We start from the raw sequence: 24855 nt of genomic DNA on the forward strand, positions 1-24855 counted from the left end.
TTTATATCATGGATTTTGTTTTTGAGGTATTTTAACTTGTAAAAGTTTGTCACAATCAAAAATCACAATGGCCATCTGAATCAGCTATTTAGATGAGAATTCTCTATAACAAGCAAAGATTGGGGCAGAGTCCTTTTAGCGCAGAGAAAATGATGAGAACTAAATAGTTAAAGGAAATTATCTTTCCAGCATACTAAGTTCCAAAATCATTCTAGTTATGTCAGACCATATGGACACATGCCACACTCTTCCATTTACAAGTAGCATTGCACGTTTGTCTCATATCCTATTTTTGTATTGCATGTCAAATTGCTACTTTGTATTTTGTGCAGCCAATGTTTGCCATATTATGATATGCTCTTTTTGTGTTTATAAGTCAATTATTGGCATCCAATGAAGAGTAACAGGATGACAGAGTTGCATTTAACTCATACTTTTTTCCTTCTCTCCTGTCTGTAGATTTATCTAGGTCAAGTAGGCGAGGAAAACTAAGGAACGACATTACCCTAGAATAGGTGATTTTAAAAAATGTTGTGACTGCTCTATAACGGAGTAGGAAGCCTACATGGAATGGTTAAAGCATTGGCATCTTGAAATCAATTATAAGGAGAAAGCAAAAGAATCAAACAGAGCTACTGAAAGACTTATGCTTACCAATTAGATCCTTTATACACAATTATGAAGAAGACTGACTAATTATTTTCTTGTTACATGAGAACATTTCTAAATGACAAGAGCAGAGACATAAACTAAACTGAGGAAAGAAAAGAGAAAAAGAAATAAAAATATCTAACATCTAGCTAGATGTAAATTGTATAAAATGCCAAAAGGAATGCTATAAAGGGTAACTAAGTTAATGAGGCATCACATACTTGAGGATGTCTGCTGCAGTAGGGTAACCATAAAGGTAAATGCTGGATCACTAAACCCATACAGCATAATCATAGTGCTATTAAATATTAATATGGTATCTAGGGTCTCGTGATGAAATAACAAATCCATAATCGAACATGAAACATATGTCTAGAGGAAGTTAACTGGATATATCTAGTTCTACCTTGTCTTAAACATTTGCAAAAGAGATTTTACTTACTACTCTGTGATGTAGACCCCAGTCTGCAATAGTGCCTGCAAAAACCATGCACAATGCCAGTACTTATCAGAATCTCATTTAGAACAATTATGGACCCAATTTGAGTTATATCTAGAAAACAGAGTTATGGCAGATGTCAAATAAATGGCATAGTAGAATTGAATGGAATGGAAACACATATTCTAGACTGCATGAAAAGTGCTCTTTTATTCCATTTGCACACATTATTCATAAAGATACTCATTTGATTTATAATATAGTGACTACAAAACCACATGCAGCTAAAAGAAAGGATAAGCACCCATCACTACAGATTGTTCTTTCTGTGGTAGTTGGACAATAAAATCCAGCCGAGCAGAAAACTTCATCTGTTCTCTTAACATCAGCCCATCGATCTGCTCCTCCACAAGTATGATTGACCCCTCTAGGAGTCAACTGATAGCTATATCTGCACCAGAACCTCAAAATTTGCTGAGTTCAAAAGATGAAAGTATATATAAACAAAATACAGAAGGAATACAAAACAGCTATTGGTAAAATACTTACGGGTCACATAAACCTGTAGAACTATTCAACTTGGCTCTTGGACAGTAAGCACCTAAGGGGCATGCTTTCCTCAAAAAAACATATGCATATTCACTATTAGAAATATTTCTTTTTAAAAGACAAAATCTTTAGTTTTTCAAAACACCATTCAATATAAAAGAATTGTATTGAAAGAATTACAACCCTCCATCATACATTCATATAGAGACAAAATTAAATCACTCGACTATTTCTTTTCTTAAATCATTATCTACACAAATTAGCAGACATGAACTGATTGGTGAATGTATACAGCAATTGTTTGTTGAGTAATGACATCTTTAGCCATTCTATCTCTATCCTTCTTTTTTAATGAGAATGTAGCATTAAAAAGGCAATTCATATGCAACAGATTTTTCAATAATACCCTTTCTCTTTTTTAAAAAGAATAAGCAGAACAGAATAACAGAAGAGCTTACTCTAGTTTTACATTTCTGAACCAAACTAAGATGATTAAACTGAAATCATGCATACCATCATGAATGAACTCAAACCACGATGATCATATAAACTAAGGAAATGATGCAGTCAGCCAAAACTAAAGCTGCTTAAACTATCACATCCTCTCCACATGTACAAAAATAAAAAATTTCATGCCATAACCAACAAACGTGCAGAGACGGAATACAGAAGATGATCTTTTAACTGAAATTTATACAGCAGGGGACTTTGGAGGGTTTGCAAATTACACAGCGCAAACCAACCAAGAGCCCAAAAGGGGAGTTATACATACATATTCAAAACTTAAGATCTCTTTGGAGTTACATCCAAGAAGTTTAAAAGAGAGGACTACATAAAATTATTTGCATTCAGCTTAAGTACAAAACATCAACCCAGTAAGTACCTCCCATTTTTCTCCATCTTGTCTAGGATTTCTACTTCATCATCCGATTCCTCCACTCTTTCTTCATCTTCTTCACTAGTATGGGAAACACAGCAGTCCAAGACTAGCTATAGTCAGCGTACAATGTCTACTAATACATAGTCGGATAAACAATGTTAGGCACTGTAAGACTTGTGAGACAATCTGGACAGCAAATAGACAAGATGATAAAGCAATTTGCTACGATCATTTCCAGCCACCTTGCAAAGTGTAGTGATTGACTGGCATACAGAAATTGGCCAAGCCTCCAAAAATACATGGGAGAGATTAAATAAGGCCTTTGAAGAAGAGTTTAAATTGCTTTGTGATGATAATGAAAAGTAGCAAAAATTTACAATACAAAACAAGGTAGGCATGAAAATGTACGAGCTTATAGGTCTAAAAAAGCAATGGTTCATTTAAGATCTACTTCCATTGTTAAGAAAAAAGATGAAGGTAGTACCACCCTCATCCTATTCTGAAGCCTATGATCGGGCAATGGACATAAAAAGTGAAGATAAAATGTCCTTGTGCAATAAAAGAAAAACAACGGAAGATGGAAGTTTGGATGACAATGGTGACAATGAATTGGGAACAGTACAAACACTTTAGAGGGACATGCTTTGAATGATAAAAGAGTTGAAGGTAGAGAAAGAAACTAATGAACTATGGTGTACTAAGTACAAAATTGAGGGGCACACAAAAGGTAATGGTCCTAGAAAGATGATTTGTGAGATTTGGCAGGTTATAGATCATTCGATAAAAGAGTGCCCATACAATTTGAAGACCAAAGGTACACAAGTACTCTTCACACAAGGAGAATCCACTCCATCAAAGCCACAAAATGCATCTCCAAGAGGTTATTGAAATCAACAAGGAGAGCAAAATTAAATACAATACAACTCTAAAGAACATCCTATCATACAGTGTCGACAATGTAGTGAATGGGTACGCTTTGCAAGAGACTACTAGAGCAAGCAAGATAAAGTACAATTATTGTGCAAATGGTATGGGCTAGGTGACCACGAAGAAACTAACTTCCTGAAACAAAAGGGTATTAATATGTTGGACGTGGAAAAACAATATAAGGCAGTTTTGGCGATTACCAAAGCACAAACGAAGAAAACCATATACCAAACCGTCCTACGGAGAAAGGACTTTTAGAAGCCAAAGTAGAAGTTGAACAAACAATGGCAAACGAACGAAAGAATGACTCTAAGAAGCCAAAGTGGAAGTAAGATAAGTGATGGCGAACAAATGAAGGACCTCCAAAGAAACTACAAGTACCTCTTTGCAATTGAAGTTGAAGAACATAGTATGGTAGGTGCTACAAACAACCATATCGATAAAGGTGACAAACCTTTTTCAAAGAATGCCACAACTAAGAGTGGCAATCACCAACATGGTCAATGGCAATCAAAATTGGAGACAGGAAGGTACAAGTAGGTACATGATATGGAAGCGCCACCACAAGAAGAACAAGTCATTGATCTAATGTTGTTGACAGTGAACATAGGGAAGAAGCTAGTTGTCGTACAAATGCAAATCATGGGAAAGAATTTGAAAAACACGACTGTTGATGGAGGATCGAGAGTCAACATACTACCAAAGGATACATGGAAATGCCTCAAGAAGCCAACGCTCTAGCCATCAACCTTCCAACTAGTAAGCGTAGATCAACATGGAATCAAGCCATTGGGAACACTGATGGCACAGAAGGTAACAATCAAAACACAATAGTTCCTGCTGAATTTTGTGGTCATTCCATTGCAAAAGAAAGAGCCTATAGTGCATTATTAGGGAGAGGATGGCTGATAGTAGCCAAAGTCGATCACAAGTGGACAAAGAATACAATCTCCAATGAAAACAAGGGTCAAAAGTATGTAATTGATTTAAAGAACCAGCTGTTAGTGAGGAAGCACCTTCCTTGGATTTGTCAAAATCAAACTCTGAAGAAGAATGGATGGAGAGTCAAGGTCCAATGGAACTAAATGACAAAGGAATTTTGGAATTACAATCATGCTCGAAGGACATAACAAATTCTCTCCATGGCCTGTTTCACTAGCAAATGGAAAACTATGAGGTATTTCCATCATGTAATTTCCTCGAAGCTACGATTCTTTGCGAGGAGCAATTGATGAAAAATGATTTTACAAAGTTAGACAATTTATGTTGTTGTAGAGGTATCCAACTTTGCAATATTATTGACAATACATCTCAAAGTACTAAGAACAATTATAGAAAAAGAAAAAGAAAATAAGGAAATAAGGAAAGATTGGAACAAAAAAGGAGAAGATTAAATTTCAACGAACATTATAAAAAGACCAATTATAATGTACAACCACTTCATTTTCTAATTGTATGACATAAGAGAAGGTAATTTCAACTAACTATAAAGTGCACCCAAACCAACTAACGCCCAATTCATCACACGGCCTCTAATTTACACTTCAATCGTATTGCAACCTAAGAATTTCATAGTACAACAGCCGTATTTCTATTATGTACAGCAGTGGCATCTTGATTGTATCGTACAACAACAGTCTTTCTTCAAAGTATTGGTTTCAATGTCCAGCGTATGGCTCCCTTTGTTCTTCATATGGCAATGAAAGCATCCAAGTTTGACCATATAACAACCAAGTTTTCCCATCATACAATGTTGGTCCAGCATCGTCGAGCGAGTTTCGTTTGACAATATGCAATGGGAGCAATTGTACTTGACTATTCGGCGACCATCTCTTTGTAGCAGACGATAGTGGCAACTTTGTTTGATTATACGATTGTACCTCTTCTCTAACATACGGCATCAAGTGCTCACCGTATAGTGGTTGTTGGTTCTTCTTCTTCTTGTACATCGTCCACTTTCAAATGCCATCCAACCAACACTTAAGTTCATTACACAACGAACATCAACTCATTTCTACAACATACGACCTAGTTACATCGTTAGGCGCATGTAATCTATCGCATGGCAATCAACCATTGTATAGAATTTTCCTTCTATGGTCGACATCATACGTTGGCTAAACACTCCAAAATCTCTATTTTCTAGCTTTGTCAACATTGCTTTTTGCGAAATGATGTGCGCCATGGCATTGCCCCCAAACCCCCATCACACTCATTTAATTTTCCAAGCATAGTCCAAGTTTGAGTTTGCAAAGTACAAGTCATTGACTACTCTATCTTTATTACTTATCAGTCTTCCCTCATATTAATTGATGTTTACTTGTCATTTAGAAGACAACGTTTTCTTTTGGGGGGAATAATGTAGTCAATGTACAACGTCTGTTATTATGTTTCGATAATATTGGTTATCTGACTATGCATTATTTGTTCGTATTGTGTTTTTTGGCCTCAAGTAGTTATGAGTGTCAAGTAAGCGTCAATTGGTTGACGATTGTGTTCCTCTTGGCAATCGTCGAGTCCTTTAAATAGATAGTGTTTCATGAAAGAAAGAAGTATGATCTACTCAGATCAATTGTGACCATCTTTGGTCTTCTTCTATAATAATTTCAAGTGCAGATAAGGATATATTTTAGTCTTTTCTGGTATGCATTGTCATCTCTATTAGTAATTCATGTATTTATTTTATCAGATAGAGCAGTAAACACTAGCTTTGTAGCTTCATGGGAGAGCTGTATACCAAATTTAACAGCAATCTCTTTGTTCTCTTGCATGACTGCCCTCGGTGCATTTATGATAAGATGGTAATGATCACTAGCTTCATAGCCCCAACTCTGAACTGCCATTTGAATTGCATAATAATCCTAGTGGAGAAGGAAAGAATCGGCAGCATCAGACAACACATTAGCACAAATGAGGTTATCAAGCATATGAAATATATTTCTCTTAATTCATTGACTCGAGTCTCCATAAATTCCCTTAACTTATCAATATCAGCTGCCTCAACCTCATCCACTTTCTTAGCCATTTCCACATCCTTCGAATTCAAATTCTATTGTGAGGATTCTGGATTTCCTTAGTCACATTATGCAAAGGATGCTTGGATGTATGCTGCATTGATTCTTCCTTTATTATCCCAAACATCATAAGATTAAGAAGCAATAGCCAGAGAGAGATTCTTCATCCCATCTGAATCCCATTTTCCAGCAGAAGCAGCAATGCTTCCACCCAACAACCAAGGTAAGCCAAAAGTAGCCCAAATTCAAAGTAATTCTGGTAGTTGTAGATTTCCAAGTACAGAGGAACAGAAATTCTGAAAGAGAAGGGTTGTAAAGACCAAAACACCAGAACTACCCACACCAACAGACAAAAAATTAGGTAAATCCTTCCAATATGTTCTCTACAACTTCTATGTACCAATAATCATCATCTTCTCATGTTACTCCCCCCACAGAAGTTAATCCTCTTCTCCCCATCACATCACTCCCCAAAAATATGAAACTGAGTTTGGCAGCATGCCACATAAAATGCCCCATCATAAAAATCATTAATGAGGACTATTCTGCATGATTGAGTTGGGAGACAACCAAAACTATTCTGTCCCAGGAAACAAAAATTAAATAAGCAGGGAAAGAATATGGAAATGAGATTAGAATAGAGAACTTAGGAATTAGGAAGGAATTAGATTGGTCAGATGAAGATAGGGATTTGGAAATGGTAGAATCCAGGGATTATAATTATATGACAAAGAAGAGACAGGAAATCAGAGGAATAGAGATAGAGCTGCACCTAAGGAAAAGATGTATTGAACTTGAAATCATTTCGAAGGGGAGGAAACTAATTTACATCAGAAGTCCTAGATGAACCTCTTAGATCAATGATTTTATGGTAGTTTTTTTTCAAATTTATATTTCTTATTGATTGACCTAATTAAGGGCTTAAGGATCGCCCAACCCTAATTTTTCCTATATGCAGGGAATGGATATCAATATGGAGATAATCACTAGCGTAATTCATTTCTTGTCCCAATGCTTTTGGGTTAGCTACTTGAAGTGGCATTGCTTTCTTATTTCAGCGATTTGTTATTTACAATTCTGGGATATTCATCCAAAAACAAAATTCTGTTATCTCATGAACCACACAGCATGACTGAAGCATCGATTAAAGATGGAGTTAGAAGTGTGTGTAGATATAAGTAATCTAGTTTCAGACTCTCATTAGAGTAAGCTGGATATTACCAATGTTTGACACTATAACTGAGTCAGCTAAATAATTGATGGATATAACATTCTCAAAGGCCCTGAAGGTCTGAAGTCTGAACAACCATTTTCTGACCAGTTTTCAGATCACTGGTTTACATAATTTTCCCACTGCTTAATATATATTTTGCTTATAACAAAAGTAAATGTTTTGGTATTCTGACTGCATATATGATTCTTTTATTTTTGCTATGTTTTGCAATTATTATGTGAATTTCTAGTAGATAATTAGCAAATGTTACACAGGGACATGTCCACTAGGAATTTCCAGCCATTCCCATTGCCCGACTGTCCGCAGGACAGCCAGCCATCCCCTATAGCCCAGAAAATTTTTAAAAAGGGATATTGAAAAATAACAAATAAATAAATAAAATAATGGGAAAGCTCACAAGGCCCCACACACCACTTTACACAACTCTAAACTAACACACAAGCATTTACACTTAAAAACATATTCCCTCATTTTGCCATTTTACATGTTGTGAAAAGACAAAGAATGAGAACAGTAATGAGATGAAAAAAAGAGAACATCAAACTATACCATTTAAAGTAAGTTTAGTATCTACTGTTCGTTTTCACAAATCCTTTTGATTTTGTTTTGGTTTCCTTTAAAGTTTCAAATAATTAGGAATTTTTTTCTGTCTTTTTTTAATGTTTGCAGCTATTTTTCCAAAAGAAAAAAGGCAAGATGAGCAGCAGTGAAGGTTATGGTAGTGATGAGATTAAGATTCAACAAACAAGCTATAGAGATACCGAGGGTTCTTTTGGGTATGAAAGTGTCATAGGTGAAGTGAGAAGTAGTCCATTTAAATGCCCTTCAACTATCCTACAATCTTTTACAAAATGCCCATTCAATCCCAAAAAAACCCTTATGCAATTTGCAACTCCTATACACAAAAACAACAAGCAAAATTGAAGAGGGAGTAGATATTGGTCATGTTATGTGTGCAATAAGGATTACAAGTGCAGCTATACATAGGCCTGCAATCATCTTTTGTGCGTACACTTAGATGTAAGATAAGAAGTAAAAAAACTAACCCTAGTTTAGAAGATCATGGTGTCTACATTGTAAATGGAAGGTAAGGCAAGAAATAAGGGTGTGCTAACAGAGACTATGCAATCTACTATGCCTACCCATACCATAAAAAATTGAGATTCAATAGGGAGATGATTCTATGAAAACAAAGAGAAGGGCTACTAGTGTAGTAGGGATGTTGAATATTAGTAGGGATGTTGAATATGCAATCAAAAGAAGAACTAAATTCTTCATTTGCCAATTTTTTTTTGCCCATCCATCCCATTTGATGTGGCACATGTTGACGGGAATAATCATTATGTTATGTTGGTATATTATGTTTATGTTGTCGTCGGTAATAATGAGTTACGGCGGTCAGTTAGTTAGCCGACGGGTAGGTAGTTGGAGTCGCGACGGTTGTGTCGCACCCCTTCGGCTGTCATATATTGTACCACCTCCGGGTGTTGGAGGTCATGTAATGTTGGGACAGATATAATATGAACATCCTTTGACATTAATGGAAAGCTTATTCTGGTACTTCTTTTATATTTGCATTGTACATTGCTGTTCGATTTCTGTATTCTTCCTGTTTACCCAGTGAGGTAAACAGCACATTCTCCTTATTTCAAAAAAAAATATTGAAAAAGACAATTGCCATTGATTCCTCAAATGTCCCCACAGAGAACATAGACTATATACCACCCTCCTTAATAGAGTGTATTCTATGGTGAGTTTGTTGATGGAGGACTTGAGGAAAACTTGGCTAAGGATGGGCTAATCAATTATGAAAGGATGGATTGATATTACATATCAGCCAGTCATCAATATCATACATACATATGCCATTGGCTCTTATTTTCTTATGAGTTGTTGATTGTTCAGGGAAATGCAAAAATGTAGACTTCCAATTTCAGATTTTGAAAGAAACCATAGAACAATGCAAACATATATTTTGGGGCCCATGTTGCATTCAAACATTGAAAGATATCGGAAAGATAGATTGGGTGAAACCGATGGTGGCAAAAGCTAGAGATATACAAATGTTCATTTGCAACCATCATAACTCACTATCTTCGAGACTTTTTCAAAGGACTTCCTCACACTTGTGGGGACTAGATATGTGTTTGATCTGATTTATGAAAACCAGATTACAATACCTAGTGTGATACTTGCGGTATTGTAGATTTCAACACAAAAAGAAATTGACAACAAGAAGATTGCAAACCAAAAACTGTCTCCATTCTATTCAAAATTGGAGTTTATACAAGTCGAATGTATCCCAAGGGTCACACAAATCCCTTGGAATTTGAAATGAAGAGTCATCATAATGTTTATTACAATTAAACTATTAAAACTATCAAAATTATCAAAAAACTAAATATAAAATTTCAGTCCACTTTGAGAAGGCATAACTTTCTCATCCTAGCTCCGAATTACAAACCGTTTGATGCGTTGGAAAGGTACTCAAATAATCTAGAACCAAATTCCGGAAACATGATAATGTTTCCGGGCACCATATTTGTCCAAAAATGCACCGAAGACCCTCAAAATTGCAATTTACTAAAACATATAAAATTTTGGAAAAATTAGATTTCAATATTTTCCCAATTTAATCCTGATCAGTGTTAGTTACTTAATCTTGTTAGGGAGGATGCTTGAGGTTAAGGAACTGCTACAATTAATGATATTTAATGTTCAGCAGGGTAAGTGGGCAACGGCCATCACAACTGAAGGGAAGAGTGAAGTGAAAGATCCTTGATGATAATTAGTGGTCCATTTTAAGTTAAGTTACTAAATAATTGAATTAGAATGCTTTTTTCCTTTTCTGTATTTTGAATTTGGAAAATTTGTGTATTTTGATTTTAAACTAGAATTGAGTCTTATTCCTTTCTGAATATTTTGTTTCAAGAGACATTTTCTCTTTTATCTTACCCATTATGCAAGTGATTATGTATGTTGGTACAGACTTTCCTAGTATTGGTGAATTTTATGAGACATTTGATAGCATGCTTGGTCAAATGAAGCAAGCAATTCATAGCAAAGGCCCTCATTTGAGATAAATCAGGAGCATATTAATCCAATTGTAATGCAGTGGTGGAACACTATGAAAACCTCACTTCACATGGTTGCTTAGCTCTAAATCCCAAATGGTATGCACCTAAGAAACTGCCTCCTTTCAAAGATGAAGAGTTGAGAGAAGGGTTTTGTTGACGTGTATTTTGTACACAACCAAACACAGAATAAAATACCCAAATGGTACCTTATCCTCTCTTGAGTAAAGTCTCTGAATGCTGAAGATATCGCGAAAAGGATCAATCAGGGTGACTTCAAGGTTCTTTGTTGTAGGATCTCTACGTGTGGATAAGCACCAGTGGTCGTTGTGAATGTTGTTTCTTCAAGGGGCCTTACGTATTCTCGATCTGCAGGAACAGGATTTTCCTAAATGCTAACAGGTTCTCAAAAAATAGCAAAAGATAGGGTTTTCAAGAGATGAATTCTAATCTAATCCTAAGAATAACTCAATGTAGGCTAGACTTGGTAAGATTCTACCAATTTCAGTATTGCCAAGGAATTACAACTCTACTGGAATTGATGCAATCTTCTAAGGTGATTAGTGATTTTCAAATCATCAAGAATTATAGATACTACCATAAAGATACATGTCAATAGTTCAATAATGATTGAAGGTTCAAGCAATCTCAATATTTCCAGTTGACCACACAAGGCGTCCTTACAATCAGTAAGAAGCTAGTGGTTTGGAACGTGAATCTCACCAAAGATCAAGCACAACACTTAGTCCTTCAAACTTAAAAACTACTTCGACTGAGAATGATTCAAGAAGATAAACAACCATGAAGATAGCCACAAGAATTGCAATAAAACACCATAACTTCAATATTTTATTGATCTCAAAGCCAAATGGACAACAATTGTTCAAAATTCTTTCTTCACTACTCAATCTTGTTACAAAATAACTTTCTTCTCTCCAAAGCTCTAACTATTATCTATCTCTCTAATATCTAATTTGATCTAATTTCCTGACAAAATGAAAATGAGTGAGGGTATATATAGCATCCTCAATTACAATGAACGGCCCAGATCAAAAGAAGATCAACGGCTGAGATACTGACACCTAAACCCTAATTAGGGTTTGTTACAAAAAGTTCCCTTTTTAGATGAACATTATTAAATGCATAGCCAAATATTTAATTGGCACAAAAGTCGAGGAAACATAGACCAATGATAATTAAGATGCCACATCATCCTATAACAACCTTTCTTCTAGAACCTTGTTCCCTTTCCAATGCTCTTTCTTAGCATATGCAACGAATCTGGACACAATTCCTTCAATCTCAGCAATAGGAATCTCAGGAAGATTCTTCATTCGTTCTTCCAAGTGAAAGACCTGGTCAAAGGCAATGAGAAGAGCCGCTTCCCATCCAGGTTCGAGTTCTTTGATCTTCTCAATCAGGAGCATAGTAGTGAACATTAGATCTCGTTGCTCATCTGTGATGACATTCTCATCTTTGCAAAAGATGACCTTGACTCTCTCTTCCAACTTGTTGACGTGTATTTTGTACATCAATCGGAGAAGCTTCAAGGTTCTTGTATGTAGGATCTCTACGTGTGGATAAGCTCTCTGTGGTATGATGTGATTTGCTGGAATCACAAGGGGACTTACACTTGATGACTGAACGTCTAATTTGCTTTGAATATTGCTGGAACACAGGTTTTTACTAGCTTTGATTTGAAAAAAGGAAAAAAGATGAGGGTGAGGAAAGGATCTAATTCTGATACTAAGAATGTAGGAGCAATGAATGATCTTTGATGAAATTCTAACTAAGTCTTGTTTTGACATCACAGGACCATCTCCACAAGGTTAGTGCGATCTTCGAAGGAAAGCTTTATGATGTTCAAATCATCACTGCAGGCATAGACACCATCAGGCTGATGCATATCAATGAAGAAGCGACAATTGAAATTAAGCTTAAGCTGAATGATTCCAGTTGACTACACAAGGCAAGTCTGCAATCAACAAACTGCTAGTAGTATGGATATACGAATTTCACCATCAATCAAGCACATTTCTTCCCCTCATCTAATAACATGAAATCAAATATGAGAAGTATAGAGACCATGCAAATTGTTGAATCGACCCATAAATTTCACCATTTCTTCAATGAAGTTTTACAAGTCTTTTACAACAACATCTTGGCAACAATCTTTGCCTTCTCTCTCTACTCTACTCTAATTGCTATTCTATCAACTAGCTAATCACCTTCTAACTACTGATTATTTGTCTTCTATTATTCTCTAACTGCCTTTACAAAATGAAGAGTCGGGGGGCTTATATAGTGCCCACAATACAATTCGATGGCTAAGATCAATTTGAGATCAATGGCCAGGATTTAACAATGAAAACCCTAATTAGGGTTTGTTACAACCATTACATAACATTTAATGCTTGACCAATGATAAAATTGCATCTTTAGGACACATGTCTTCTCTGGAAAATTCGACCAATGGAGAGCTGGGGTAGGTACATCGAAGTTTGTGCCACCTTCCATGAGTTAGGTACATTGAATCTGGACATGCTGAGGTGGACCACACTGACTGGAGAAGTGATGACTGGGATGCCACCTCGTCTGACACTTGGTTGATGCCAATTTGATGTTGCTGAGAAGCTAGCTTTAATTAACTCTTCTGAAACTATCTGCTTCTTCAACGAACCCTTGCTCTAACTTCTTTTGTCCTTGATGTGCAGGATGATGATGTACCTCGCCTTGGAATGCTAGATTGGAGAAGTCATTCCTGATGATGCTTGACCGAAGAAGGTCGTCCTTGTCGATGCTAGACTGGAGGAGGTCGCCCTTATCCTTGCTTGATCTTCTTTGATGATACTGAGCTGGAGGAGATCATCTTTGTCCTGGACCGGATCTTCTTTGATGAGAGCCTGCCGACTAGTAGATGCTCCTACCTTTGGAGTCGCCATCTTGACACCTACACAACATTTCAAAATTAGTAATATATCTTGAAGCGTAGAAATATAGAGTATAAAGGAAGATTTAAGATTTTAATTAGGAAACTTCATGATAAATCTTGAGTTATCATTTCCTAATTAACTATGCCAAACTTAGAATTTTCAAAACAAAAGTTCAAAATTCAAATCTTCAACAATGTTGTCAAGATGATTTCGCCATACCTCCTCGTGAGTATTAAACTCTAAGAAATGATGCAAAAAAAGGTGAATTTCGCTAAGCAAAATGTAGATCAAAGCTCTCCCTTAGATAAAATGCACCTCCTTTAGCCTTCAAAAGAATCAACTCCACTTCCTTCTAGTCTCCAACACTTGAAATAAATTCGCTCCAAGCAAACCAGATTTCGCACCTTCAATTAGCCTTCCAAATTCGCACTTGAAGCAATGATTGAATGATTTGAATTGTGAAAAAAACACTTCCAATATATAGAGCGCTCACCCCTTTGCTCCCTCTAGGCCAACTTGGCAAAAAGAGGTTAAAAAATAAATAAAATTCCAAAAAAGGGGGGCCGACTTGGCAAAATAAATGAAAATAAGGCCTTAAGCGCTTTATATTTAATTTTAATTTAATAAAAATTAATTTTAAATGCCTCCAAGATAGAAGTTCGATTTTTTAAGGCTTAAAATTAATTTATTAAATGCCAAAATGTCTTTTATTTAATGCCAATTTAATTTTAATTTTTTTCAAATGCCTCAAAATTAGCAATTTTGGCGATCTAATGCAATTTGGAGAATATTAATTTTTAAAACAAGGCTTAATGAAACTTTCTGAGGATTTCGCCCTGGACCTTCACTGAGGGTTAGAAGCGATTTTTCATTTCTTGCTCAAATTTAGCACTTTTCTACCTCCAAAATTTCTTCAAGACATTTCAACTAGGTCCTTTCACTGAATTGCAAACTTAGCTCAATCCAATTTTGGAGAAAAGGCGTGATTTTGAAGTTTCTCGCTGTGGGCCCTCTCTGAGGGTCCGTAGCGATTTTTGCAATTTAGGCTTGATTCTTCATCATTTTTCATTAAAACTTCATTCATCATTTGGCAATGCCTTCCCTTAATCCACTCCAACCAAATTCGCTTTGTTGTTGTAAGGTAAAACGAGGATTTTCAACAATATCGCTATGGGCCCTCTCTGAGGGTCCATAGCGATTTTTTGCTGTGGGCCTTCAGTGAGGGTCCGGAGCGATTTTTTATTTTCTAACCAAAATCATCAAGTTTTAAATGCAAAATAATATTCATCCTGCTCTTGGAGGTCTTTTCTCCTTGTCCAAATCTTGCCTTAGCACCACTTTGAAGAAAACATACATTTTTTGAAAATCTCGCTGTGGGCCTTCAGTGAGGGTCCGTAGCGATTTTTTGGTTCTAGGCAAATTCCTTCATCTTTTAATCTTCAAATCACCTCCAAGGCATAACACATCACGTTCTCCTCTGTCCAAGCAAGATTTTATCTCAATTCTTCAAACCAAGGAGAGAAAACTGGAAAATCGCTATGGGCCCTCTCTGAGGGTCCATAGCGATTTTTGTAATTGCCTTCAAAATATTGATTCTCAACGATTTCTTTTCACTTCAAGGCTTTTCAAACATCGTTTCTAACTCATGCCTAACCTTAGCTTTCCTCAAACTTGGATGAAAATTTCCCATTTTAGGTTTCTCGCTATGGACCCTCTCTGAGGGTCCGTAGCGATTTCTCGCTGTGGGCCTTCACTGAGGGTTCGTAGCAATTTTTTCATTTTGGGTTGATTTCCTCTTGTGTTGATCCTCCAAATTATATTCAACAGATAGATCTTGCCTTCCTCCATCCCTTCCAATCATAAAATCACTTTGATCTCGCAAGAATAATGCATATTTGAAAATCTCGCTGTGGGCCCTCTCTGAGGGTCCGTAGCGATTTTTGCTACCTGGACCAAAATGCTTCACTTTTCATTCAAAAATCACTTTGCTAAGGGAGATGTCATCTTGTTCTTTGCTATGAATAAAAATTCATGTCCAAGAAAGGTCCAAAAATGTGCACACAAAGAAAATCGCTGTGGGCCCTCTCTGAGGGTCAGGAGCGATTTTACCTTTCCTGGGCAAAACTCCTTCAATTTATCATCTTTGATCAAGTCTAGATACATCATTATGTTCATTCTATCCTTCATCATGCTCTTGACCTCTCAAATCGACCAAATAAGGCTTGCAATGACCCTTATAAGATTTCTCGCTGTGGGCCCTCTCTGAGGGTCAGGAGCGATTTTTCTGTTTTCAACAAGGTCCTTCATCATTTCTAGCCAAAACATCTTCAGGTGGGTGGAGAAAGTCATTTATTTCCCTTTCATGCTCAAAACTTAGTCCTTTTCCATTGCAAAATGAAGTGAATCAAAATCTCGCTGTGGACCCTCTCTGAGGGTCAGGAGCGATTTTTCGCTGTGGGCCCTCTCTGAGGGTTAGGAGCGAAAATTGACTTTTTGAACTCTCTGTCAGGATAATTTATATTCCATATATACTTTCAGGATGTTTGAGAGTGGTTTCAAACCTCCAGGAGCTATATTGCAAAATCTAGTTTTTAGAGGTTTTTCAGTTTCCAGACTTAGTCAAATTTCAGGATCAGGACATTCCAGACTTAGCCAAATTTTAGGATCAGGACTTTCAGACTTAGCCAAATTTCAGGATCAGGACATTCCAAACTTAGCCAAATTTCAGGATCAGGACATCACTCAAGCAGGACCTGCTATCCAGGTGATCCCCTTGGCGACACTCAAAATGCAAAGGCTAACTGACAAAACCCTAAAAAACCTAGAAAACAAACCCCAGAAAGCAAAAAAGTAGGGGTCCCCATTTGTAATGGGGCGATGTGTGAAAACGTCACAACATCTAGCGCCACCTTGAATAAATGTTCCTGAAACATTTCAAAGATAAAGACTCAATCAACACCTAGAACCTCCGGAAAATTCAACCTAGCTCATCAAGAGATTAGAAAATGTACTCAAAGTAGAAGGAGAATCTTTAACCAGATCTAGACACTTAGCCTTTGATTACCCAGGTGTGTGCAAGTGTATTCATTCCTCTCGACAAGACAATTATAACCTTCAGGTTCCCCTATGATCGGCTACGTAGTTTATCTGATCCTCAAAAGCATCCTGGATAGAGCCTCGTTGCCAGTCAGACGTCCATAGTCTCGACGAGGTTATCGCCGCAAGCTCACGAACATTGCTCCATTGCCAGCCAGGCGTCTATAGCCCCGATGGAGTTACTCGCATATTCCCCTTAGCCAATTTTGATATTTCATTTCATTTTTTTTTTTTCATTTTTCTCTTTCATTTTCTTTTTGATATTGCTTTTTCATTCCGTCAATTCCTTTGGCTCATAAGCAGTGAAGCTTACTAGGGTTTGAAGATTGCGGTGGTGCTGAAGTCAGATTTTAGATTTTTCACCAATCACAGCTTTGCCTGAAAACCATAATGACTCGGAGTCTATTAATGTGTGAAGATATAGTAATCAACAGATGTCGGCATCAAGATACAGAAAATGATTCCCTTCCAAGTCAAATACAGATCCTGGTCAGATGATAAAGCTGGAGAGGAACAACCTCGGATTCCGAGCACTTCATGAATAGATATCTAAGAAATGAGTCTAACATAAGATCCAGGATATTGCCAATGTGCAAGCAACAACACAAACGCCTCTCTCACGAATGGAGTCTCCTACTCAAGACACCTAAACTAAAGCAAACAACCGACGGATTGACTCAAAGCAAACTAAGCTAAAGCGCACACCAAAAGCCAACGAAAGAAAGCAAACAACTAAACTAACTGAGCCACACTAGATCATGAGTCAAATGACTCAAGGCAAATTAAGAACAAGGCTCAAAAGACCTAACTAAAGACACAAAAAGAAAACCTACTCTAAACCTATATACAAGACTCCTAGACTCAACACGACTTAAAGAAGCAAAATATATACATGACTTTACATGGTTTCTCAGGTTGTGCAACAGGAGCATGGCAAACGTGATGGTTCTCAATAGGGCAAATTCATCCTTAAACACAGAAAAGCAAACTCTCACCATGCATCTCTCATACTCAAGCAAGTTTTCACTCAAAATGATCAACTGAGGTAATTCGTTAGGACCATGATCAATCCAGATGCAAGTTGTTTTCCCAAAATCCCCATAATCAAAATCATAATAACTTTCAAGGCTAGGATTAAGGAAAGAGACAACCTGGCATATTTCAAGCTCAGACGGAACTGTATTGTCGGAAGCGAGGTCACCAGCCGCTTCAGGAGGTCGCCATTGGTGATGAACTATTCCACGAGCATCCACAACATGTTGCTCTTGATTAGGAAGTTCTTCTTGAAACAAGCTTAGCGCCCCTTTGAATAACTCAAGATTCTCTATTTCCACTGAGATATCTTGCATAAACCAGGCATTTTCATGAAATTTTGTTAGCATATCTTCAAAAATGAGAGTCTCGTTGATGGATTGAGCTTCAAACATCTCCTCTAGTTGATCAAATATAATCTCTGGTGGCCTTTCTCCTTCATGCATAGTCTCGGGAGGTCGGAGCTAATGATGGATCATATCACTCATAGTAACTTGCTTATCTTGAAAAAAATTTGGCAGTGATTCCATTTGTACTTCTTCTATAAGATCTTTCCATGCTTCCTCAAATAGCATAATGGCGATGAAATCTTCAAGCGCCCCTTTGAATTGTTCTTCATACCTGGGCTCACTTATGATGATTTGTAGCTCTTTGTTCAATATGTCAACTTGATTGTCTTCTTTAAGAATGCCATTTGAAACCTCCTGCAATTCAATCTCAAGGATCTCCTTTTGTAACATAAACGAGAATTCCTCAAGGAATGAGTCATCTTCTCCTTTAATTGCTTGTTCAACTCCTGGATCTTCCTTTATTACTGTTTGAGTATTCTCAACTGATTCTTCAACTTTCGTTTCATGGTATTCCTTTTCAGGTGCAAGGCATGGCGAGCTATCCACTGTAATACATTGATTATCAGGTGTATTTGTATTGTCAACGTACAACTCATCCTTCTCACAATCAGATGCTGGAACAATGTCCTTTTCATAGGTTCTCTTGAATTCGGCTGCGATATGTGCACCCCAAGATTTGTTCATAATACACTCTTCCTCGGACAAAGTTAGCATTCCAAACTGGTTTCTGACTTGATTGATAGCCATTTCACATACTGAGCAAGTAAATTCAGAGTGAGGTGAGTTGTGAATTCTACACCACAATGGTAGCAATATGTTCTCTAAACGCATTTCACCATTCAAAATGAGCTGACTTTCGATCATCCACAAGAAGCTTAGAAGAGGATCCTTGCTCTCTGGGACACTGAAGTTGCCTTCTTCTGTTTCTGGCCTGGGGACATCCCAAAAGAAGATTTTTCCCTGTGCTGCCGATTCCATCCTTGATAAGTACTTCAAGCAATGCATTTCATCATATTCCTCTGTCTCGTGGACTCGACACTGCCCGAGCCTTGCAAACTCGGACAATCTGCGTGGATAAAGCTGTGTATCTAATCTCCACCAAAGTTCAGGAAAATCAACTTGTTGCTCCTCGTAAAACTGTTGTCGCTACATTGAGAAATCTTTTCTTTTTTGATTTTTTGATTTTTGATTTTTTTTTTTGATTTTCTATTTTTCACTTTTTTTTTTATTTTCTGGAATGAGATCTTGAATATCTCAGATTCAACTTGAATGTTCAATTGGTTCCAACTTGATTCCTTCTTGCGTAAGTCCAACTACCGATCCAGCGATCACCTTCCTTTTCTATATCACTTTCGTCGAGTGTTTGAGAACAGGCTTTCCACTGATCTTCCTTGGATTCAAGAGTTCGTATTCGCTCACCTTTCTTCTACTTCAATTCTGTCGAGCGTGGAGGAGGGACAAAAGTCCTAGATAACTCCTTGCGAATTGATAGGATCAGCTGTTCAAACAAATATTGCAATCATGCCAATGATCCGCCCTCCTTCTAGCACCAATTCTGTTGACGTGTATTTTGTACACGACCAAACACAAAATAAAATACCTAAAGGTACCTTATCCTCTCTTGAATAAAGCCTCTGAATGCTGAAGATATCGCGAAAAGCATCAATCAGGGTGACTTCAAGGTTCTTCGTTGTAGGATCTCTACGTGTGGATAAGCTCTCTGTGGTATGATGTGATTTTGTTGGAATCACAAGGGGACTTACACTTGATGACTGAACGTCTGATTTGCTTTGAATATTGCTGGAACACAGGATTTTACTAGCTTTGATTTGAAAAAAGGAAAAAAAATGAGGGTGAGGAAAGAATCTAATCCTAATACTAAGGAATGTAGGAGCAATGATTGATCTTTGATGAAATTCTAACTAGGTCTTGTTTTGACATCCCAGGACCATCTCCACAAGGTTAGTGCGATCTTCGAAGGAAAGCTTTATGATGTTCAAATCATCACTACAGGCATAGACACCATCAGGCTGATGCATATCAATGAAGAAGCGACAACTGAAGTTAAGCTTAAGCTGAATGATTCCAGTTGACTACACAAGGCAAGTCTGCAATCAACAAACTGCTAGTAGTATGGATATACGAATTTCACCATCAATCAAGCACATTTTTTCCACTCATCTAATAACATGAAATCAAATATGAGAAGTATAGAGACCATGCAAATTGTCGAATCGACCCATAAATTTCACCATTTCTTCAATGAAGTTTTACAAGTCTTTTCCAACAACATCTTGGCAACAATCTTTGCCTTCTCCCTCTACTCTACTCTAATTGCTATTCTATCAACTGACTAATTCACTATTCTAACTATTCACTCCCTATCTTCTAACTCCTTTCTAGCTTCTTCCGACTGCCTTTACAAAAATGAAGAGTCGGGGCTTATATAGTGCCCTTAATACAATTCGATGGCTAAGATCAATTTGAGATCAATGGCCAAGATTCAACAATAAGAACCCTAATTAGGGTTTGTTACAACCATTACATAACATTTAATGCTTGACCAATGATAAAATTGCATCTTTAGGACACATGTCTTCTCTAGAAAATTCGACCAATGGAGAGTTGGGGTAGGTACATCGAAGTTTGTGCCACCTTCCATGAGTTAGGTACATTGAATCTGGACATGCTAAGGTGGACCACACTGACTGGAGAAGTGATGACTGGGATGCCACCTCGTCTGACACTTGGTCGATGCCAATTTGGTGTTGCTGAGAAGCTAGCTTTAATTAACTCTTTTGAAACTATCTGCTTCTTCAACGAACCCTTGCTCTAACTTCTCTTGTCTTTGATGTGCAGGATGATTGATGTACCTCGCCTTGGAATGTTGGATTGGAAGAAGTTATTCCTGATGATGCTTGACCTAAGAAGGTCGTCCCTGTCGATGCTAGATTGGAGGAGGTCGCCCTTATCTTTGCTTGATCTTCTTTGGTGATACTGAGCTGGAGGAGATCATCTTTGTCCTGGACCAGATCTTCTTTGATGAGAACCTGCCGACTTGTAGATCCTACAACGAAGAACCTTGAAGTCACCCTGATTGATCCTTTTCGCGATATCTTCAGCATTCAGAGGCTTTACTCAAGAGAGGATAAGGTACCCTTGGGTATTTTATTCTGTGTTTGATAGTGTACAAAATACACGTCAACACAACTCTTGGAGGTCCACATCCGTCTCAACTTTGATCCGCCTGCCAAGAATGGTACACAACACTTCAAACACCCTATCCTGAATTGGATGGATGACGCCTTCAACTTGATTGCTTTTGGTGTTGATGTCTTCGAAAAGAACCTCTTTCATCTGGAGTAGAGTTGACCACTGAAGTAGGCTATGAGCTCCTCCATCTATTATCTTTTCCTGTGCTAGGATCTTCCTTGGTGTTTGCCTGATTACTTGCAGGACAGGAATGATAACATCTCTAGTGTGAGCGAAAGCGGCTACAGTTATCATTAGATTGTGGACAATCTCAAGGACCTGGATAGCTCGATGGATTGTCTTCATCGTTCTTGTTGTAAATTCAACAGCTACCGTGTGGGATTTGTCAATCCAAGAGCTCATAAGCTGAACCAAACTCTTGACTCTTTCTGCCTCGCCAACTGATTCAAGGGGAAGTGCTTGCATAGGAGATACAGTTGGATCCTGACGTCTCAAGGGCTGATTGAGATGACTAAAGTAACCTCTCCAAGCACCGACCTCTGTCTCAAGCTTCTTATTCTTTTCCATTTCTTCATTAAGTTTGCCCTTAAGTGCTTCAAATGAATCGGTTGCCTCATCCATTGCCTGTTCAGTAGTGAGTGGACCAAGCTCAAATGTTTCTACATCATACTCATCTGCAAGAATTTCACCTTCATACTTGTCCACCACTGGTGTAGCTATCTGCAATTTCCTGGATCCTGTCTCATCCCTTATCACTTTGGACATTTTCGTGGCCTTCCTCTTCTCCGTTACTTCTTGAGAATTTCCTATAAGGCTCTCTAAGTCAATTACATCTTCTTCTTCTTCAATCACAATCACCCTTGTCAGTCTCTCTTTCAACCAATCTGGAATGGCAGATCTTGTCTCTCTCACTTGTATTTCTTTAGGTAGTGGTTCATCTTCTCGGAGAGGAGATGTCGCCTCATCATCATTCTTATCTTCATGTAGCTCATTAATTTGGGGAGACTGACTTGATGAATGTGGAGGTGTCTATCCTTTCTCTGGCCTATCATTTTGCACCATGGATTCCATAGATTCATCAACATCAGGTACTACCTTCTCTTGACCTTCATCTTGACTTGCCTTCTTTCCATGTCGAGAAGATGTGCCTGATGGGCGATCTCGATTGGCCTCTTGCTTCTTCTTGGAAGATTCCCTTTTCTCAGGTCTTTCCTTCCTCTTTGCACCTCTAGGATGAGAAGTGTTCTCACTCACGCTAGCTTCTCCTTCATCTGGTCTAGCCTCCAAAGTGAAAGTCATTGACACATTCTGTTCTCTCAACTTCTGATGCTATACGTCCACCCATCTGTGAGTACATGATAAAGCAGGAGCCATCAAAGCTCTCAAGTTGAAAACCTCGGGTTCATTCCAATCTATCTTCACTGCTTTGTCTTCTTTGTCATAGGATGACTGGAGATGTCTGCCATTGTCCTGAGCTTGATCGGCCACTCTGTAAACTTTGCATTTCCTGATGAAATCTAAAGGTAATCCGGAATGCATCTTTCTTTTCACTTCTAAATCACTTGAGAGATTCATCCAAAAGTCTTCTACCTAAAACTCATGTCCGTACTTCCTAGCAACTGTTTCCTTCATATAACCATAAGGATCAAAATTCTCCCGCGGGGCAAAGAAGGTGAATGAATACAAGGCTAATTCTTTCTCTGCATCCTCCGAAGCTTGAGTATTAGGACATACCTCAACTGAATTCCCCAATATGATAGGTACGGGAACTCCATTTCCTTGCTTGTGTCTAGATACCTTTGCACAAGCTACCAACTGCCTGGTTACCTCAAGTAGCACTATCTTGTCTGTCGGATATCTCGGCAACATGTAGGGAGGTGAAGGACACCCCTGAACTCTGATATATGTAAACTTTGGGAACTGGATGAACCATGCACCATACTTCTTCACAAGCTCTTGTGCATCCAGAGATAGTCGATTGTGAATCCCGCCTTGCAATATCCTAGTGATGTTCATCGTGAAGGTATCATTGACTAACTTGTAGTCACTTCTAGGTGGATGATGCAAATGAACATAAGAGTCACAAACTCTCACCTCTCCGGGTCCTCTTCCAATCACTCCTCTGTGAGGTAGCCCTGCATACTCGAAACTCCTGATCAAGGCGTATATGACATATGAGCTCATATGGAATGATTTGGTAGGTCTTAGTCTTCTCAACTGCACATCCAGACTATGGCTAATAATTCTGGCCCAATGAATCGTTCCTTTTCCTTGGACAATCACTTGAATGAAGAAGAACATCCATTTCTCGAAGTAGAAGGCTTGAGGAGCCCCTGTAACTCGATTGAGCAAAGTTATCAAATCTCTGTACTCCTCCTGGAAATCAATCCTATGCGGTGTGTTGGGAATCTTGTTCAGGCGAGGACGACTTTTGAGCAACCAATTCTTGTTGATGAGATTCAGGCAAGTGTCGGGATCATCTTGATACATTGACCTGGCTCCTTCTAGGCTTTTGTAAATCATATCTTTATGCTCTAGAAGATGAAGAGCTTCGCTTATAGCCTCTTCTGAAAGGTAAGCTAAAGTGTTTCCTTCCTTGGATACGATCGATCTTGATTGTGAGTCATAATGGCGGGCACACTCGATCATCAGCTCATGACACTGGACTGCTGGAGGGAAACCTGTCGCCTTGATGATGCCACTTTCAATAATCTTCTTCGCAACAGGTGATGGCTTGCCAATATAGGGGACTTCTCGAAACTTCTTCACACTGAAGTTTCCCAAGTTGGTATCTCCGATATTACTCCATTTGGACACGATCCTGGTCTCCAATTCGTCGTTCTTCTGATCTTCCTTCATGAGAGTCGGGCGACTAGTAGATGCTCCCGCCTTTGGAGCCGCCATCTTGACACCTACACAACATTTCACAATTAGCAATATACCTTGAAGTGTAGAAATATAGACTAAAAAGGAAGATTTAAGATTTTAATTAGGAAACTTCATGATAAATCTTGAATTATCATTTCCTAATTAACCATGCAAAACTTGGATTTTTCAAAACAAATATTCAAAATTCAAATCTTCAACAAGGGTGTCAAGATGATTTCGCCATACCTCCTCTTGAGTATTAAACTCTAAGAAATGATGCAAAAATAGATGAATTTCGCTAGGCAAAATGTAGATCAAAGCCTTCTCTTGAATGAATTGCGCCTCCTCTAGCTTTTGAAAAGATAAAACTCCACCTCCTTCTAGTTTTCAACACTTGAAAGAAATTCACTCCAAGTACACCAGATTTCGCACCTCCTTCTAGCTCTCCAAATTCGCACTTAAGGCAATGATTGAATGATTTGAAATGTGAAAAAAAACTCCTCCAATATATAGAGCGCTCACCCTTTTGCTCCCTCTAGGCCGACTTGGCAAAAAAGAGGTTAAAAAATAAATAAAATTCCCAAAAAGGGGGCCG

At 37.9% G+C, this 24855-nt stretch overlaps 1 protein-coding gene across 1 annotated transcript in view; it reads right to left on the bottom strand.

Moving 5' to 3' along the window:
• The window catches only part of LOC131038890 (ABC transporter G family member 28), a 97896-nt gene that overhangs the window by 38596 nt on the left and 34445 nt on the right, over window positions 1–24855 (bottom strand). The window contains exons 4-6 of the mRNA XM_057971452.2: window positions 1640–1703; window positions 1395–1541; window positions 1094–1128 (exon numbers count right to left, since the gene is read on the bottom strand). Coding sequence (XP_057827435.2) covers window positions 1094–1128; window positions 1395–1541; window positions 1640–1703 — 246 coding nt within the window. The remainder of the gene's footprint in view (window positions 1–1093; window positions 1129–1394; window positions 1542–1639; window positions 1704–24855) is intronic.

Source organism: Cryptomeria japonica, chromosome 1 (assembly GCF_030272615.1).
Source record: "Cryptomeria japonica chromosome 1, Sugi_1.0, whole genome shotgun sequence".
In the NCBI taxonomy this organism is placed as follows: Eukaryota; Viridiplantae; Streptophyta; class Pinopsida; order Cupressales; family Cupressaceae; genus Cryptomeria; species Cryptomeria japonica.